This window comes from Podarcis erhardii (genome assembly GCF_964252035.2).
Source record: "Podarcis erhardii genome assembly, chromosome: 9".
In the NCBI taxonomy this organism is placed as follows: domain Eukaryota; kingdom Metazoa; phylum Chordata; class Lepidosauria; order Squamata; family Lacertidae; genus Podarcis; species Podarcis erhardii.
Window position 1 is genome coordinate 60,462,725 of NC_138512.1, and position 21,064 is coordinate 60,483,788.

The window sequence follows — 21,064 nt, forward strand, 5'->3', positions numbered from 1 at the left end:
ATGCATTTGTTTTGGAGAGGCTTTGAGTGAATATGCTGTCACATAATAGAATTTTAAATGGCTGAAGGATTTTTAAAGTTTGGCTGGTTTCAAATTAGTTTTGCTAAGCGGGCATGTTTTAGGCCTTTCATTTTATTCGGTTAATTTTATAACTTATATTAATTCCATCTAGGGTGGCATTCAATGTTAGTCTTACTCAGAGTAGACCCACTGAAGTTAATTGAAGTGACTAACTTAGGTTCATTAATTTTGATGGTTCTTCTCTGAGTAGCACTTAAATTAGTTTATGTTTTGTGTATTTTAATATTTAATAGAAGCTGCTTTAGGAAGGTAGTACCCTAAAAAAGAAGGTAAATAAACACACATTTGAAGCATAGGTTAAAAATAGAATAGGTTTTTATATTTTATTGGTTGTATCCTACTCAGAGTGGGGTAGGCAAACCTATTAATTTCACTAGTTGTACTTTGAATAGGACTAGTATTGGATATAACCCTTTGTGAGTATTTTTGCAAAGTTTTCAGCACCCAAATAATTTGCTTACCCAGCTGGAACTTCAGTCTAATGTGGATTCTGTTGGCCTCTGGCAGAGCAAAATATTACAGGAAGATACTCATTTATCTGAGAAAAAGACAAGATCATTTGATATAGTTACCTTTTGCTTTCATGACTCTTCTCTGGAAGTCATGGCCTAGAGAGAATACTGTTAAATTTCTTCTGCAGTAATTACGTTCTGAGAGCTACCTCCGTGGATTTATTTTCTTTATACCGGGAGAGACAGTTTTAGGAAAATCAGAACAATACTTAATTTCTTTCCTGGTGCAGTTTAATTAGAATTTGTCCTTAAAACATTGACACAATAATTGAATGTGAAGGCTCCCTGAGCATCAGTGTCCGTCATAGTCCTGTGCTGATCAGCCACAGCGGAGCTTAGTGGCGAGAGAGGCCAGTCAGTCAGCCAGGTCTTAGGGAGGTACTTGCCTGGAGGCAGAATCCATATGCAAGGTTCACTCCAGTCCTAAGGTCAGGAGTATCTCAGTTCACGTAGTCAGACGCTCTGCGGGTCCAGAAAGCTGAGAGTCCAAGGTCCTGAGAAGCAAGAGGCAGCAAGGTCTGGCCAGGAATGACAATTTTTTTTTTTTACAGCAACTGACTGAGGCTTGAAACCCTGCTTAGGAAAACTGGAGCCAGCTGGTTCACATCAGGAGCAAGAAGGCTGATCAGCAGCAGGTAGAGTCACTGCCTTCTGCTCCTTCAGGCTGTGCTCAGCAGGTGATACCGACTCCTGGCCCATGACAGTGTCCTTTCCTTCCCCATAAAATATCACAAATTATTTTTATGTCTCCCGTAAGTTTGGGTATTGCATTACTTGGGCTTCTCATTATAGAAGAGAGATCTGATGCATGAATAGATCTTACTACCTTCATTCTCTGGGGACTCTCCAAAGTAGCATTTGCTGTGGCATAAGGGGATGCAGCCAGAAAGGAAACCTGGCTTCCCCCCTTTTAACGTGGAGAAGTATTTTGTCCATTGGCCTCTCTTGGATCCTGAACATGACTTTCAAAATGCAGGGCAGGTTTCCAAAAAATAAAATAAAAAATAGCATACACAGTTAAGTACTAGTCTTCTCAATACTTCTCATTTTAAATAATTTTTATTAACAGACCAATCAAATCAAATCACATAAAATTCCAAATTACAGAGCCGAATTTTAATTTTTTGTTGGGGGTACCCATATTTCAAGTTCCAAAAGGGATCCAATCATCTTGTTGCTGCTGCTTTAATGTCCACAAATCTGTCCAAATAATGTTCACAGCGAACATTACGGGGGTCTTCGCTTAGAGATCACATTCATCCGGTGCTACACCAGCTGCACTGGCTCCCGGTGGAGTACAGGATCAGGTTTAAGGTGCTGGTTTTAACCTTCAAAGCCCTATACGGCCTAGGGCCCTCGTACCTATGGGACCGCCTCTCCTGGTATGCCCCACAGAGGAACTTACGGTCTTCAAATAAAAACAACTTGAAGGTCCCAGGCCACAGAGAGGTTAGGCTGCCCTCAACTAGAGCCAGGGCTTTTTCGGCTGCGGCTCCAACCTGGTGGAACGCTCTGTCACAAGAGACAAGGGCCCTGCAGGACTTGACATCTTTCCACAGGGCCTGCAAGACAGAGCTGTTCCACCTGGCCTTTGGTCAGGGCACAGCCTGACTCCCTCCTTTGGCAATCTTTACAAAACTTTAGTTTATGGTTGCCATCAATTTTGATTTTAATTAATTTTTATAATGTTTTTATAATGTTGTACTGTTTTAGTGTTGTTAGCCGCCCTGAGCCCGGCTTCAGCTGGGGAGGGCGGGATATAAATAAAATTTATTATTATTATTATCTCATCTTGTTATTTTCATGTATTTTTCCTTTTTCTTTGTAACCTCTGATAGTCTCCACAAGCGAGTTGAAACAAATTGTAATCCTGTGTGGGTTTTTCCATTTGTCCAAGAATCATATTCAGACAGCTACCGCATTTCATCGCTTCCATAACGAAGAACACTCTTACCGTCCACTTGTTAATTTTCACAGGTCTGTCACTCCCTTTCTCAGTCCTCTGAGGAGGTTTTGCCAGGAATCCAGCATGAAAACAAATCCCTCCCTCCCTCCTTGTGCATTCAACACCTGACCTTGCTATGGACCTTGGTTGGTTGCCTGTTGAAGGGGGCTGATAGGAATTTTTTCCACTTGGCAGATTGGCACCAGCCATTTGGTTTTTCACCTAACTCGTAGCAAATTGTCACAACTTTGTAAAGTTTGGCTGTTAGGCATTGGAAAATGTGTTGTGTGTTGGAGGAGAAGTTGTGGCCATCACCTACCCCTCCCTTTGATGGTTATTCCATTAAAGGAATCTGGCAGTCATGGTTCCTGTCCGATGCCCAGATGGTGGCTAGGGCCATGGCGTGACCCTCCAGTGGCTCTAGGGGAAAGCTTCCAGTTGATTTGCATCAACAAGCTCCCCCTCCAGGTTGTTAACCCTTGTGTGACTCCCTGCAGAGCAGGCAGGAGTCAAGTATAGTCAGTTCGGATCCAGTGCCTAAGCCAATACCACTCACATTCTGTAACCAATAAAGTTGTGGCCTTTTTTAGCCCATTAACCTAAATTACTTGTGCCCACGTGTCTTATTTCATCACAAATAGGGTAGCGGGACCTCAATTCACAACTCCTGCAGAAATAAAATTTATTAAATGTGTTAATATGGATGGAAGACAAGAACTCTGTAGCTGTTGATATGAGACTAAGATCAGGACTGAATTTAATTGGATTAATCAAGATTTTGGAAGCAGGAATAAATAAGAACTTTGCACCCCGGAACCCAGCACACGAGAAGTCACACAAATTGTATAATTGGCTTTATAACTGATATATATTTGGATGTGAATTGTAATTTGACATTGATAAAATGTGGCTGTTATTAGACTTTAGTAATTTAAAATTAATAAAAATTATTTAACAAAAAAAAGACTTAACATGTCAGCCGAGGATCAGGGCTCATAATTATTTTTGTGTATGATTATCTCCTTAAGGACTGTAAAATATGCTGTGTGACTCACTCTAGCTATGGTGTCCTGCAAATGTTTTATTTTTAAAATACTAGGGGATATGAAGTATTTTTCCTTATTTTTGAAGTACTCATAATAGCAAGTTAGAGAAGTTATATAACAGACCTACTTTCAAAACATATTTGCCTTCTCCCAGGTGTATCATTTTCATTTATATTTGTAAAACTGAAGTAGATGGACTAGTACTCTAAAGTGCTCAATAATTTTCCTTTTGAATACAGAGGTATGTGTGTGTTTAATATATTAAAAAAATAAGACTGCCATCCCTAAATTTGAATGTAAGCAACCTTGATTGTGAAATTTCAAAACTTAATGATAATAATATTTAATAATAAAATTATCACCAGAATTTTTACATTTACTTTTGATGTATGAAGCTGTAGATTCACAATGACTGTGATCCAGACATTTAAAAATTATTCAATGAATAATGCAAAACACAATTTAGTGTAATCCTATAAAGTATATGAAAAAATTAAAAATAACTTTTGAGCATGACAGTTCTTCAATAGTATTAATGAATGATAGACTCCTTTATAAAGTGTCTCATCTTTTTATGTCTGATATAGATATTAGTAAGATTACATTGCAGCCAGAATAAAATTGAATTACAATTACATGTCAGTCTTTTGTGCATTTCAGTATCTGAAACAGAGTTCAAAAACTACAAGGAGTATGATTGGATTTTTAAAGAACTGTATGGGAGATTTTTTAGACTTTTTAATACAAAGCAAAGTGTGGTTCATTTCAGAGTCAAAATAAAGCGTACAGGGATTTTGTGTTCCAGCCTCTGTTTTTGGGCTCCCTAAATAGTAGAAGTGAGTGTGGAATGTTTCGCTGCAATCGAAGATGAAGGCTGCTGGTCTCACCTGGCAATCTCATGTGGGAGAAAATTCCTTTAATATTCCAATTATGGTGATTAATTAAAGCTTCCAGATGAAGCCAAACTTGTTCATTAAACCTCCCTAAGGTGTATAGAAAAAGTGTTCACACTACTGTAACAGAGTGGCTCTCACATAATGCCCCAGTGTGCTTCCATAAATCAGGAAAACAGCTGTCCAAATAACGTCAAGTGTCAGTAAAAAGCTGAAGTAGAATGGGCCCACAAACACAAACAGAGACAGAAAACTGGAGGGTGGATGAGTGAAAGGGACAAAAGAGCAGCAAAACAGAGCAAGAAGCAAAACTTGGATCCCTTTTGACTGGCAGGTGTTCTCATTTTTCCCCCTTGATGTTTATCACAATGTGATAGCAAGAGGGGGGTGGAATGAAAGCTGCATCATCTTTAGTCATTGGATAAGGTAGTCCAGAGAAGTGAACATGAAAAATTGTCTGCAGTGCTGTCTCTTCAATTTTGGTTCCCATTCTGCTGTCCACAGTTTCCATTTTGCCCATAATTCCCCATTCTTAATGCTATTGAAATCCTTGAGCTGAAGCTTATGTAACTGAGCACAGGATTATAGATCAAATTTATATTCAAGTAGGAGACCTGACATCGAGGAAATCAAGGTGTGACTGAGAACATTAATAGACTTAGGTTGCATTTGCGTCTTTGGTTACCCTGTTTGATGGAAGAGAAGCTATATAACCAATATCTTAGAAAATGGGCTCTCGGAAAATGTTAAAACTATGCTACATAGAATCTTTCCACATATAACTTGTTTCTGGCTTCTTGTTTACATTCTGTAGGACAGGGTAGCTAACCATTTTTGGCCTGTTGTCTGCATTCTAGTTATGCAAGGCTCTAAGGTGCTCTATCATGCACCATACCTAAATCCGCATGTGCAGACTCCAAACCCACATGCAGATCCAGTGCTGGATCCTCCTCCACTTTCTAGATGGGTGATCGTTGGAAAGATTTAAATCTCTCCTCTGCTTAGGTCTGGGTTTGTAGTCTCACCTGATGATTAATCTCATGAGCATGGGGAGGGAGAAATTTGTATCCCACCCCTGGCACTAACTTGAGTGTCAAAATTGAGATACAGGTTGATCCCTCCTCCTGCAAAAGCTGTACACCAGTGAGATCCATCCTCCTTCCTTCCCATGGAGAGGCTAATGCAGCCATCATGCAAACTGTCTGGAAAGCTGCTACGGCCTCTGGTTGGTCCACATCCACTATATGGTATCAAATGACCTAAAGTAGTAGTGGGGTCCACCAAATGTGTTGAACTCCAACTCACATCATCCTTGATCATTGGCAATGCTGCCTGGGGCTCTTGAAAGGTGGAGTCCAACAATACCTGAAGGGCCCTTATCTAAGCAAAGCTTAGTTTGCTAATTTACAGCATTTTAAAGGTAGATTATTTTTTTGTTGACTCCGGGGATCATCAAGTGAAGTGTCCAGGATATTGGTCTGAGCTTTTAACATATTTTCTCCCGACCCCATCTTTTTTCCTTTTACTATGTCACATCAGTGATTATGTTCTGCTGCTCAACAGAAGATCTGATATTGTGATTTTATCAAAGAACAGGACCTTATCAGAATGCAGGCGTCTGGAAATAAAATATAATTGTGCATCAATGTCCAAGTAAAAACATTCTCAAAGCAGTGTAAAATGAAACTGAATGGTTGGATGTTCCGATGGAAGCATTTGCTGCATTTACAATTTTAAGTCCTTTTGCTTGCGACATTTGATACTTAACCAAGAATTATTGTCGTCATTATTAATACTAATGTTTCTTTGATGTTGATTAAAAATATTAATATAGCAACTTAGCAGAAAGGGTTTATACATGATGGAAGAGTAAATGTTTTAGCTTAATTGGAAACTATTAAATTTGAAGTAAACAGGTTCATCTTGGATAATAAATTAGCACTCTTCAATTGGAATGAAGCGAGAACTGTTAAGAATTGCTGAATAAGGAAATACATTATCACTTCACACTCAGTATATAAATGTAAATAATCATCTGGCTGCACATTTTTTATAAGCACAATTCCTAATGTTAGATTGAGGCTCTTGCTTGCTGTGCTGTTGCATTTGTTACAGAAAGAAATGGGTACTTGGTGGTGTTTGGTGGATTTTTCCTTCCTCCATTGTATTTCATATATCTACCTTTTTTTTGTAGCAATTATGCTAGTTGTATTTAAGACTCTTAAAATGTAGAACTTGAATGAACACCATTATCAAGGTTGTACTTAGAAATTCTATTGATGGTGCTAGCTAAATACTTCAATGAATAAAGAGGACTGAGCTATCATTTTTGGTAGATTTCATAACTGAGTGGTACTGAGACCCAGGAAGACTTGGCCTTTGTGAAATTTCTCTTCCAGATCTACCCTTCAGTAGCTTCTCAGTAGGTAGACCTGTTGTCTGTCTACAGGTAGACATGGCATCCAGACAGAAAAAAGATAACCAAAAATATATGTACAAAAAATACAAAGCCAACAATTCTTCATTTGAAAACTACTGGTAACACAGAAATCCTAGAACACCTCCCCGCCAATTATTATTATTATTATTATTATTATTATTATTATTATTAAACCAAGAGTTAAAACACTAAAGGAAATATCAATTTGCAGTTAAACAAGACAAATGCAGAGAAAAATCTAAATGAAAAGAGGCAACTGTCAGTAGCCATTAAGAGGGAAAATGCTCCAAGCAAAAGGACAACTCCAAAAATGGAGTTGTACAATTATAAAATTAAGCATTTCATTTTTGTATGTGTAATGTAATGGAGGGTGTTGATTACTGTTTTCATTGTTAACATAAGCTATAAAGGAAGGAATGTCTTGCTGAAATAAATTTGTCTCACTTAGAGATTCCATGTAATACCCTCATTTTCTGCACCAACTTCTTCATAAAAGCAATATTCCACACCTTGCGATACTGGTATATCAAGGTGGTGCCACACAGATTGCTGGAGTATTTTGTCATGGCCAACCTGGCCACCACCAGCAGGTGAACAATTCGGGTCTTCAGGGTCTGCATTTATGTCTACAAAGACATTTAAAAGCACCAGCTACAGGTTCATAGTTGCATCTTGAGATGCAATTTTCTGAACCTCCTCGAAAACAACAGTTGAGAGCAGCTAAGCTTGAGGGCAAGTCCACCACATATGGAAATATGTATCCAGATTTTTGTATTTCAGCACTGAAGCCCTCAACTAAATCTCTGGCTCCTTGCAGCCCTTAATTAATTAATTAATTTACTGCTGGAGTCACCTTCACAGCCTCTATGAATTTCCCTAAACATACCCCCAACACACCAGGATAACAATACTGGACTATATTTCAGAGCTGTCATCTATAACTCTGACTCATCCCTCTCACCAGCAAAATGACCAAAGCAACACTGAGATACTTAGCAGGGCTTATTTAATTGATGCGCTCTGTCACAGCCTTAATAATAATGGACTTTATCAGCTTTGGAAGGATAATTTTTAAAATGTTTATAACCTCGGGCGAGGTGGGGGGAATCCACCCTCCATGAAATAAAACATGCAAAGCTGTTTTGTTGCCAGCATTTGTTTTTGGATGGACACACTACTGTTTAGTCACAGCTACACTAAATCCTAGATATCTGAATTTTGTTTTGGGCAGCAACCACTTCTCTGCTAGGGAAGATCAACATTAAAGCTTTAAAATGAGCCAGGAAGCCCATGGGTGTGCCGCTGTAAACTTTTTTTTTGGTCTAATTAGCTAGATCAGTTCTCTTAAATGTAAATCATAGCTGTGACTTGATTCATTGACAAAAATCACTGAAGCTAATTTCTCACAAAACAAACGAGCAGAACAGTACTTGCACATTTCGTTTCTTAACTTGAGTTGAAGGAGGGCTGGCATGTATAGCAGAAAACTCTAAGAGTGGCAAGAATTATATAATCCCTGTTACTTGCAGTTCGTGTCCTCAATGCTTATTGCTAATTATCCGGTATGAATGTTGCATGTATAACTAGTCTGAAGTATTCAAAAGGCGGTAGATAAGTAATTCATAGGTAAATTGTTGATAAAACTGCGGTCCCTCTACCTCCCTGATACACCAGGATGCGGTGTGATTGACGGGACACTGCAAAAAAGAAATAGCTTTCGTCTCACTGCACAGATGTGACATTATGGTTTAGACTACTGTTTCTCAACCTTTTTCTGACTATGCCCCCCTTCTAACCTTGTTTCCTTTCTGTGCCCAACCCCTTTCCTACTGGTAGAAAGGTAACTGTTTAAATGTTTTGTTTGTAAGTAGAACATATTTCGTTTATAATTTTTATAATTTATACAAAATACAGTCACATAAAAATGTGTATTTCTTGATCAGTGTGACCATTGTGCTTTTTTATATCTAGTTCTATTGCTGTGAGGGATAACCGAAGATCACCTCTGTCCATTATGTTAAGGCGATTCCGCGTTAGGCTGAGTAAATGATTCTCATGATTGAAACCTGAGTCTACCAAATAGAAAGTAGGAAATGCCATAAAAAACAATTTTGCTTGATCCCAAAACTTTAGATAGTGTACTCTTTATCCAACAATGGTCTGCAGCAACATATTTTCTTTCTATTTTTTCTCTATTTTCTTCACTTCTCTGTTTTTCTTCTTCTCTGCTTTCTTTACTTCTCACTTCCCTCTGTGGCCCCCTCTCATGCCATGCTCCCCCCATTTACGCAGTTTTCACCTGTGCCTCCCTTGGAATATCCTGCAGGCCCACTGGTTTAGACCACGGTTTCAGTGCAGCCTCATGACTCTGCAGTTGTTGCACTGCATTCCATTGTAAACACATCATTGCTAGCACATCGGCTCATATGGACTAGGTGCTTGTTTTGATTTAGCAGATGCCTTTTTTGCAGCTTGTGGTTTCCCTACAATGGACACAGAACTTGAGGTGCCTGTAAAATGTACACTTAGTGCTAAGCTGCTTCAACTGCCCTGGGAACTTTGGAGAAAGGGCAGTATATAACTCAAATGAATAAATAAAACAAATAACTGATAATTTCTTCAATATTACAGGAAGCTCCTCCACCAGGCTCCTATGATGTTCAAAAATCATATGAGAAATCACAGTGTAAAAGTGAATACATGGCTCCCCGAACTGCCACAGCTAAAAGGAAGCATACTTCTTTTCTCAGTGGCTCAATTAGGCATGGTATATGTGAGGCCAAGAAGGATATGCCAGGTAGGTCAATTGCATGTTTTCCACATCTTTTTCAAAACTGTAACTGCAAAATATTGTAAGAGCAGGGAGATTGTGTATATTATAGGCCTTTTATAGGCCTTGTGAGATCGCTGTATTATCACTGGTCACTTTACTTTTAGATGGTTAATAAAGAGGCATCTTTCATCCACACAAGGATTAATCTGAATATTTGTGGTTGTTGTACATTTCTTCAAATGTCTGCAAACTTATTCTCCATGTCTGGAGAATAAGACTTTCCAGAATGGAATCTTTTGAGCAAAAATGGGACTGAAAAAAGGGAGATGGTGCTTTCTGGCAATTCAGCAGATAACTTTGTAAACTCTTAATGATACAAAAGGTATATGCTGTTTTGTAAAGCAAGCTAGCCAAAAATATTAATCGATATTTACTTATTTTGTTATATTTTTATCCCACTTTTTAGCCAAAAGTTGGCTATTGAATATTGATGCCACATTACAATCTAACAATGAAAATTCATACAGCAGTGAAAAAAAAATACAAGACAACATTTGAAACCAATGCAAAATTAAATTGCCATTTCTACAAAGGAAAATATATTATAGACAAAAAACCCCCCACTTTAAAGTCAATAGATACAGTGGAAAGTTTGGACAATGCTGATGTCGCTGGATGGAATTAAATGTTCTGTGTAGTATCTTATTAATCTTGTAAAAGTATACTCTTAGCTTGACTCTTTTTCCTTCACAAATACCTATTATAGTGTGTTAGATCCCCCCCTCAACACAGGCTGTAGTACAATAGCCTGTATATTTCTTGATTAAAAAATAATTTGCAGGGACAAAATCTGTGCTAGTAAGTCTGTCCTTGTTAATTTCATGTTGGCAGTTTTAGAAAACCATGAAACAATATTTTAAAGACTCTTAAATCCTGCCGTACATTTGTGGCATTATAAAACAAGAGCTGTTGTAATCTGACACATCTTGTCCGGGGCTGGGGTGGGAGGACTGAATCTGAATCGGATTCTAGGCATACCCAACAAGTGCAGTGGAGATCTTGTGTACAGGAGTGTACACGCAGCTGATGGCGTCTGGATCAGGGCAGTTTTATTCTTGGTGCTGTGAGACAACTGCATTACATAAAATTAAAGTACGGCAATTGTATCAGCAGATGTTCATTTGTGTTTCATTAAAATTATAGTAGCCTAATACAAAAAAATCACTTGTGCTAACTTAATGAAAGTATTATCAAATGATGTGGCTCTCATTATAAAGCAATATCTTCTCATAATTAAGTTTTCCTCTACAGTTTTGCAAATGGTTTTATGAGTTACTCCCACATGAAATGGAGAACCAGTTGCTAACACAGGAAGCCGCAATTGGCTAGAATCCAAGCGCTTGTTTGTTCTTATATGGCGGCTTGCGCCAGGGCAATTTTGGATTCCCCTCCCCATGGCAATTCTGTATTACAAAGCAAAATGCCCTTGGTTTCAGAAGCAGTTTGCTTCGTGGCACAAGGGGCTGCTGATAAAGAAAAGAGTTTCAAGCCACAGTCCTGTATGTACTTACCTGAGAGTAAGTCCCTCTGAATTTAGCATGGTTTACTCCTAGATTCATTAGACAAGAGATACTTGAGCATCATCATTTTTGTTTGGAATGCTCGTTCACTCATTAGTTTAAAAAATACGGCCATGAAAAATATGTATTCATGTAAAAGCAGTGGAGGCAATCCTGTATTCAGAATTAGCACAGCTTGCTTCCTCAACGCATCCATCACTATCTCTTCTACTGTATTTGGTAGGTGATATGAGTCTTGTGCTCCACAGACTACTTCTCATGTGTTTGATGTTTAACAAATAATTAGTAATAATGTGGAGCAGTGCACTCCACCATAATTCATTGGTTGCGTTAGTTACAAAAGCTACTGTTTGAATCACTGTCCCAAACTCATTATGTTTCTTGGCACATTCTCACAGGAAATTACTTTAGGTAACAAATAGAATTTATCTTCAAAATTAATTGGACAGATCACATAAAGGTAGTTGTGTCCACTTTTTCTATGACTTCGCCCAGTACCTTTTTGTATAAAAGTTATTGTAGTGTGAAAACTAATTATTTCTTCTATTTGCTTGTTGGCTTGTAATATTACATTCCAAAATAGTTGGAAGTCTTTAAATCAAGACTGAGTTCTCAGGCTGAAAAAGTAAGAGTAAGCAGGTCAAATCCTACAGTTTTTGTGTACTTTCCCCCTTTTTCTTCTCCCTGTTGCAGATGTATTCTCAGAAAATATATAACCGAAAGCTGTGGGTTTCTGCTATTCATAAAAACAATGGCATAATGAAAGTCATGTTAAGCAAAATCAAGTTGCTCTTAAAATGGAAAATTTTAAACATGGCCAAAGTTCTGGGTTTATGGGGTTACTGATTGACACTAATTTATGTGGTAGTCATATAATTTAATGTTGTAGTAATATATGCAGATATTGTTTAGATTTAAGCTGTTATCTTACAATTTTCTGTACTCATCTGCAGGTTAAATTAACTAAATCAGACACAGTTCTTGGTTTTCTGCTTCTTCTATGAGTAGCAGAATTATTATGAAAGCCATTAGTACATAGTGACTTAGCATAACTATCTGATAGTAGCTGATATAAAATAATAAAATTGAACTTTTTTTTACCATATGCTGTGACTGTAGGCTTACTGAATATATTATATTTATCACCAGACCACAGCATATTTCTGTTCCGTATATTCATTTGAGAAAGAAATTATTGAGATACCAACATTTAAATTTGAATGTACCAGCTAGATGTTTTAAAATTTAAATCCAATTAGGGAGCTGCCAGGTTTACTGTAAGGGGGAGAAGGAAATGAAATATGGAGAGTCAAAAGAATCAATGCAAACCGCATTTTAATCATAGAAGAAAGATGTCTGACACCCACGGCCTACAAACTAGGTTGTTAGATTCTTTTCCTTGCCAGACTTTGTTATTGCTTTCATCCAGTCAAGATTCCGTTGTCCCTTATGTCTCTTAAACTTCCACTGATTACATTTTATTTCAGGGTTGCTTATTTAAACATCTATTTCCATATGGAAACATGTATCTACAGAAAATGTAAAATCAAAATGTAATTTGAATAAACATAGGAACTGCAGGTTATGATACCTAAATGGCACACAAATTATGTTGCTTCATGATGAAATGTCACAACTTGTGTTTGAGAAGGATCTATATTAATTATGGAAAAAGGCAGTGCTATTTTTTGAGGAAAAAGAGGTGCCAGAACTCACCATGCAACCTCCCTTGTTCTCTTATAATGGCAATGGCACCCACCTAGGAGGTGCCCGAACTGAGTTCCTGTGAACTCCAGCTGAAAAAAAGGCCCAGGCAAAGTAGTAAATGAGATCACAGCATTGTAATTTAAATATACTTATATTTCATATCTTCAGATTAAAATTAAGTTGTGAATGTGTAGGTAATAACTTTCTGTTTGTTAGCAGAGAATTTCCAGTTTTGTAATAAATATATTGTCTCTTATTGCAAATAGAAAACATGATCATTTCCCAGTGTGCTGGTATAACAGTAGACTTTCAAATAAAGACCAACATCTCTCCTTTAAATTTCTAAAGAATTTTATACCTAGCCTGAAGTGGTAGTAGGAAGTCTGCCATGGGATTTCTTTGAACTTACAGATCAGCCAGTTTATATAGCTGTCTTGAAGTAGCAGTTAAAGTGAGATAGAAACTTGACTTATTGGTAGATTGAGCGAAACTACAATCTAAGCTGCATTAGCTCTGTGCTGAATAGCATTGATTTCTGAAAAACAAGTTGGTATTTTGAGGATCCTTTCAGCTCTCACCTGACCTATAGGTATTTAACTGGCAGCTACATTTTTTAAAAAATCCCAAGAAACATTGTTGAGATACAAAATGCAGTCAGGATTCTTCTGATGGATAATTTGGTAGTGAACAGGCGAGAGTGAGAGTCCTACCTAGAGTAAGTTTAACAGATTTTTTTCAATGAATCTGGGGACACTTTTGTCAGGGGACTGATTTGTAAATCTGGGGACTGTCCCCGGGAATCGGGGACGTTTGGTAACCTTTTTTAAAAAAATATTTTATTAGTTGAATATAAGAATAACATATAATCAAATACAAGCAATCAAATACAGTTTTTCCCTAACCCCCCCCTCCAAAAAACCCCAGCCCCAATTACATCCAGGTAATTACATTAGTAATATAATCAAATAAAAAATTATTTCTACAGTTGCTGGTTTAAAAAATATCATTCCACATGCTCCCATGTGTCTTAGGTGGTTTAAATGCACGTTATTTCTTTGATACGTATGTAATAAAGGAGGACCACATTATGTAAAAGTTACGTAGTTTCTCACATTGTTTTCTTTCACGTACCCTTTCTGTTAACTTTTCCATCAAAATTAATTCCCAGACATAAGCATACCAAACTTCATATAGGTTCACTTTTAATGTCCTCCAATGTAACAGAAAGACGTGCTGCAGTTATAAGATGCACAATTAAGTCTTTGTCACTAAGATTTTGTGCTTCATCTGCAAATATAGAAAGCAATGCTATTTTGGGATCTAGTTGAGATGTAATTTGTTCCATTTCCTGAAATATTTTTAACCAGAAGTTTTTAATCAATGGGCATTTCCACCACATGTGTATAAATGTTCCTTCATTCCCACAATTTCTCAAACATTGCGGAGAAATGTTTTTTGTCTATTTTGCTTAGCAATATGGGTTGCAAGTACCATCTCTGGGTTAGCTTTAAGGTGTTTTCTCTTATTTGGGCAGAAATAGCTCAAAAGGGGGCTTTTTGCCACATTCCTTCCCACAAACTATCACCAGTCCCTTCTCCCAAGTCTCTTTCCCATCTAGTCTTCAACATGGAGGGCTTTGAGGTTGAGAAATTTGCAATCGCTCTATAGATTAAAGCAATTAGACCTTTACCTCTAGGGTCTGTGGTATATAAAATATTTTCAAATGCCATTAGTGACTTCATCCCTTGTTTACAGATTTCTGTGCTACTTATAAAATGAATGACTTGATGAATTACCATCCAATTGTGGGAAAAGCTTTGAACCATTTCTTGTAGTATTAATCGTCTGGTAACCTTAATCCCTAGAGCAGGCCCTGTGGCATCCTTTCCCTGCATGCCCCACACTCTCCTGCAATCCATCCCCTAGGACAATTGATGGCAGATGGCCCTATCAATCTAGCATTGCCCACCTGTCCCTCTCTGTCTCAAAACAAAACCCTTTACATGGCTACTATTAATTTATGGAGAAATTTATGGGTAAAGCAAGTTAACAGTAAGTTCAGTAAGTGTATGGAACAGTCTGCCCTAATTCAAGATAGATCACATTTGAGTAAGTATATATGAACATTTTATCAGACTTTTCTTTCTTGTTTGAAAGGTGAATGGAAGTAGTGTTGGTCTTACGTGACCTTGTTTTGTTTATTTTGTGCTGTGATGTAGGACTTTGTGATCTTACTAATTTATATTTTGCAAAGGTTGATTAGAGCACTGTGTGCAAGTATCTGTTGCATTTGTAGTACTGTACAGTTCTTTAAAAAGAATGTGCTTTAGTTTTTCTCCCTTTCAAATTAAACGTAATGAGGCACATCAGCTATTAAAAGGATACTCTCCAGCTCCAGTGAGTTAAAAAATTAGCTGTTCTCTCAACATATTGCAAGGTGAATATAAAATACAGACTACTTTAGGGGAGCATATTAAAATCAGCCAGAGAGAAAAGCTGCATTTTCCTTTCACTTACTTGCTGTTGAGAGTTTGAAAGGTTCTGTTTACTGAAATGCTGGAAAGAAGGGTATAATTAAATTTGGGTTGGTACATAACATAAAGAAGCTTCAGGCAAGTAAACTTCTGTCATCTGTGTTCTGCAGGCTGCGCCCTGCTTCTGATATTATTACTTCTCAAGCATCAGCTTCCTGGAGCAAAGTTTTTACTGAGATTGCTCCAAGGTAATGGACTGGCCTTCATAAAAGTGTTTTCATCCCTCTTAGCATTTTAGAAGGGATACGAAAACATATTTGTAAATAATAATGATAATAATTTTGAACAGTCTTAGGATAAAGGCCAAACAGCAACTGCAGCAGCAAAAGTGAAGGCATTTGATTTGGGCTTGTAGCTATGGTTTCTGCTTTAGGTTTTTTAAAATCAATTTGTTGTCTTTTAATTAATTAACTTGTTGCTCTGCTTACAGTTGACCCTGATGAGATGTAGAAAGGCAGGATGCAAATGTTGCAAATATTGTAATAAAAACAATATATTTAGTATTGTTCCAAAGTGTTATTGAGATCTACCTACCAAGAAAAGGAATGATTCACTGTGTATTTAAATTCTAACCCAGCCACACCTTGTAGATAGATCAGTGTTTGTTATACTGTTCAAGGGAAACCCTGGGATTCCCCATAAAATGAGTGTTGGTGGATAAGCTCCCTTGAAAAAAACAACATTATCACCATTAATGTGATACTAATGCAGAACATGCAGCTACAGACAAACATTAGGCAAGGTCTAGGGCACACTCAGTGGAGGTCTAACAGGTCAGCTCTCTGTGACCTGGTTCAAAAGTATGTTGGACTAGGAAAGTTTTAACAGCCACATATCAAAGTCCATCCTCCTTCTCCTACACTTCTATCCTTGTATGTTCAGTTTCAGCACTTTTATCTTGTTAAACCATAGCTTCCCTTGCTGTCCTGGGCACTGCAGCTTAATTGCTGCTTATAAACCAGGATATGAAACCAGGATCTGGTGCCATCCTTACAGTACAATTCTGTGCATGTCTACTCAGAAGTATACCTCAATAGGAGGTATATCAAGCCCCAGGGATAGCACAGTAGACTTAGTCACTAAACCACAGCAGCTGTGGTTTTGTATAGAACCAGTGGTGTAGCGTGGGGGGTGCAGGGGGGGGGCGACCGCACCGGGTGCAACATCTGGGGGTTAGGATTAGGGGGCGCAAATCCATGGGTTAGGGGACGCAAATTACTTGCCTTGCCCCGGGTGCTGACAACCCACGCTATGCCACTGTATAGAACTACTTTTCTTTATCATTCACCTTTGAAACTTGTTAATGTAGGAGAGTTTATGTTCAGTAACAAAAATGCAAAAAGGTTACAGGAGAAACTCAGTCATTGATTTTCATCTATGCAAATATCCGCTCCTGCTCCCTGGTCAACTGGTATTTTTGATTGCAGTGATACTGAAAGGGGGAAATAGCAGCAGCAGCAGCAGCAGCAGCGAGAATTTCTCTTATTCCTCTTTGCATTGCTTTATATGTGAAACAAACACTGTCAGAGCGACAGAGATTATTTCAAACACAGCTGTCTTTTCTGCACATCGAAATAAACGTTAAGAAATTATTTCTCAGTGGTGTAGCACCATCCCTTTGCTGCAGCAGTCTGAGCTAGTAAAAATGATGGAGCATTGAAATTGAAGGTTAAGAAAATTTATGTACTAATATTGTGCACACAAAATGTTTACATCCTGCATGCTGTTCTGTTTATTGTAGTGATTTCTTTTTATTGTAAAAATTCCTTTTATTCCACTTACCTACCCCATTTGGTCATCCCCTGTGTCTTGTACTATTTCTCTTTTACTTCCAAACACCAGTTTCCATCAACCTATATGAGAATAGTTGAGGATACTCGTGGAGAAAGTTAGTGCTCTTTGTGAGAAACGACTGAGTGGAATTTGGCCCTAAACCATCCAGTTTTTAACTTGAGCTTCAAGGCTTCTTTTATTTGTTGCTGTGCCTCAATGCTCAGTTTAGCCAGTCTGATTTCAGAGTTACCACCAAGAGCAAACAAACAAACAGCATACAAAATTTGTCTGCATATTACTTTAATCCTTTGAACAAGGCTTTCATCTTAGTTTAATTGATTTTCCTTTCAGACAGCATTTCTCTGATGTCTGTCACTGTAACAACTACAGTCCTGTCTTTTTCGCTGTGTTTTGTTTGGGAGTGGAACATTAGTCTACTGGGACCTCTGCAATGGGTCCCAGTGCTTCTCTTTGTCTACTGGTAAAGTAACTCTTAATATCAGAAGTGCATTTCGGCAGAAGCTTTTCGAGGCTTGAAGATCTCCAGACACTTGTTAGTAGGAATAGCAGGATCTGAAGGCCTCAAAGTAATTCAAATTGGCATGAGTAGAAACAACTGCCAGAGAAAGCAATTAGGGCTTGATCCTAGAGAACGTTTTAAAACTCTGGCGTGGTATTCAGTGCAGTGTTTTGTTTCTTTGAGGTCTTCTTTCTTAGCATGGAAGTAGTCTGGTGAAGTAATTTTAAAACATTTACTTTAATCTCTTGGGCCTGTTAGAGAACAAACTGCTCCGTCTTTGGACTGCAGAAGTGTTAATTAAGTTCTTTCTTGCTACTATGATTTCAGCTGCCCCATCTGAACGACACATACGCACCATCACTGATGGCCAGTCCTCTCCGCTTTCTCTTAAGATTGTCTTCAATCACCATGCCAGTGCAAAGAAAGCTGGAAGCACACACACTTTGTGCTTCTTGAGCCTCCATGTCTTCAAAACATGTAAAATAATTTTTGACAGCTTGCACATTTTCATTTGATTTTTGATTTTCATTTCTGTAACCTGGTCAACTTGATGGCAAGGATCTGCACACACCAGTGTGCATTGGCAAACCAAGTACTGATTTCTACAATGATCTCACCAGCGATATATTTCAGCAATGTATCAGGGCTTACAGTGCCTCCTCACTTACTTTCACCTTCAACCTCTTGTTACTTTTCACATTTGTGTTGGTTTGTCATCATGCTATATATGGTACGACTGTCTACTGCTACAGCTGGTGTTTTAAACATGACACATTAGACCATAAGAAGAGCCCTAGATATGACCAACAGTCAATGCCAGTGGTCTTCAACCGGTGAGTTGTAGCCTGACCTAAGTTGGGTCATTACAGAAGCACCATAAAAGTATAGGGTAAAATAAAAAATGATAATAAAAGAAGTGGGTCACCAAATGCATGTTTGGGCTTAAGATGGGTCCTGGGTCTGCAAAGGTTGAAGAAAGTTGGTCAGCACAGTCCAGCATCCTATTTTGAACAGTGTCTGGTTAGATGCTTCTGGGAAGGACATATTTGTCCCCCAGCAAATGGTATTCAGAGATATATTGCTGCTGAATGTGGAAGATCTGCTTAGCTATCATAGCTAATAACTATTGATAGGCCTGTCCTCTGCAATCTTGATTAATTCCCACACCTTCTAACAGTGCTGTAAGCTGTGCCAAGCCACATGACATTTAATTAGAAGAACAGAAAAGGAGGTATATGCTGCATTCACTTTTCCAATTATATTTAACAAATATCATAATAAATGAATAGAATTGCTACTATTGATATTCTGGAAAGCTTTCTTCTGCTTGCTTCTGCCTCGTTGAAAAAGAAACCAATAGGAGCGCTGTAGCAGGGTGTAAACTATTTGCCAAGGAGATTATATGTATTTCAAGTTCCATCCAATACATTTTTGACAGCTCCAAAATTGTATTCACTACTAGCTATGAAAATGGTAGCATATAAAATCATAACCCCACAGCTGTGCACGTGGAGAGATTATAGTGGTACAGCGAATCATTTTACTTTATTTATTATAAATGAAATTCAGTGTACAATATAGCCCCCTGAACTGCCTTTTCCAGTCAAGTTATTTTTTTAAGGATTAAATTAAATTCATTGCAGTGTACATGGATTCACAGATTGTGCCAGTTCCTATCTGTTTGAAATATATATCAGGTCCTTTTCCTTAGTGCAGGAAAACCAAAAAGGTTTAAAAGACAGCTTTCCACCTCATTGCCTCTTTTCATAACAGTTCTCATATTTTAATGGCAAGACTTTATTGAAAACAAATGGAAGTAAATATATTTCATCAAATAAATAACACATTCTACAGAGGGGAACCAGCTCTGTGTAGGTGTGTGGGTGGTGTTGCGGCACTGTAATGAGATAACAAGCAGAACATCTGTGTGGCTTATCAAAGAACTGTTTTGCAAAAGGCTTGGAATCCATCATGACTTACCTTTTTTAAAGATATATTTTGGCAGGAACGCTAAGATGTTTGTACAGGTGTGTATGTGTGTGGATGTGTGTATCTATATACTGTGGTGTCGCATAATGCTAAGTCAAACCATGGTTTAGCATGAATGCACTGCGGAGGAGTTTGCAGCCACCTTGTTCCTCTCCCGTCCTTTTAGCTCAGTGCACTGCAGCAGCTAAGCCAAGGTTTGATTTTGTGTGTTGTTTCAATCAGGTTCGTAGTTAAGTTCTCTCTTCCTTAACCACAATCTGTAATGAAGAACAAATATTGGACTATATTGAAGGAAGACAGCATTAAGAGGGCTAGAACATGGGTCGGTAAACTGAGGCCTATGGGCCAGATCAGGCCAGGTCCAATTGCCTTCTAGATCCGGTCCGCGGATGGTCTGGTAATCCAGGCAGCCGGCATAGCGCATGCGTGCACGATGGTTTTTGCGACTCAGCCAGGCTTGGGGGTCAAAAGTGAGGCAGGCTGCCTTCTCCGTCTGTCGCTTGCGCACGTGCAGCAACGTTGGGGTTGGTCCCAATAAGGGTTTTTTTGCCAAAAATGCGGGTCAGAATCATGGCAACATATAGTCCGGCCCTCCACAAGTTCTGAGGGACAGTGGACTGGCCCCCTGTCGAAAAAGTTGGCTGACCCCTGGGCAGGCCCAGACAGAGGGAGAGGGGCATATGGGCCACTTGGCCTGGGCCTCCAATTCCAAAGGGGGCCTCGGTCAGCATATTCATATAGCTTATATATCTATATTTTCCATTTTGTCTTTATATGTAGATACGGTTCAAGCCTTGAAATAAAATTATTTGTCAGCATAACTTTTGTGAAAATGATTTCTATACTTACTTATTTATAAGACTTCAGTTATCCCCAGGGTAAAAAAAAAAAGTGGGGGCACATTATCTACCTGGCCCCGGCCTCTGCCTGGCTCTGCAAGGCCCTGCCCCTGGGCTAGAATCATAGTGTAGTTGGAAGGGAAGGTTGTATAGTTTAGCCCCCTGCAATGCAAGAATCTTAGCTAAAGCATCCATGGCAGATGACCACCCAACTTCTGCTTAAAAACCTCCAAGTGAGTTTGTGGGATTGCTTGGGAGTAGAGACACTGTTCGATGTGGGACTGGCTTCAGACACCAGGCCCATTGGCACACCCTCTGCGTTACAAATATGTCTGCAAACAAGACATGAAGGCTGGCAACACCACCCCCACCATGTGACAATTGGTTGCAGATGGTCGCAGTGCCTGGATACAGACAGTCAGGTCGTCTATC

The 21,064-nt window shown here is 38.5% G+C and overlaps 1 protein-coding gene across 1 annotated transcript in view; it reads left to right on the forward strand.

Annotated features, from left to right (window-relative positions):
• STPG2 (sperm tail PG-rich repeat containing 2) overlaps positions 1–21,064 on the forward strand; it is a 211,159-nt gene that overhangs the window by 62,363 nt on the left and 127,732 nt on the right. The window contains exon 11 of the mRNA XM_081876928.1: positions 9,549–9,714. Coding sequence (XP_081733054.1) covers positions 9,549–9,714 — 166 coding nt within the window. The remainder of the gene's footprint in view (positions 1–9,548; positions 9,715–21,064) is intronic.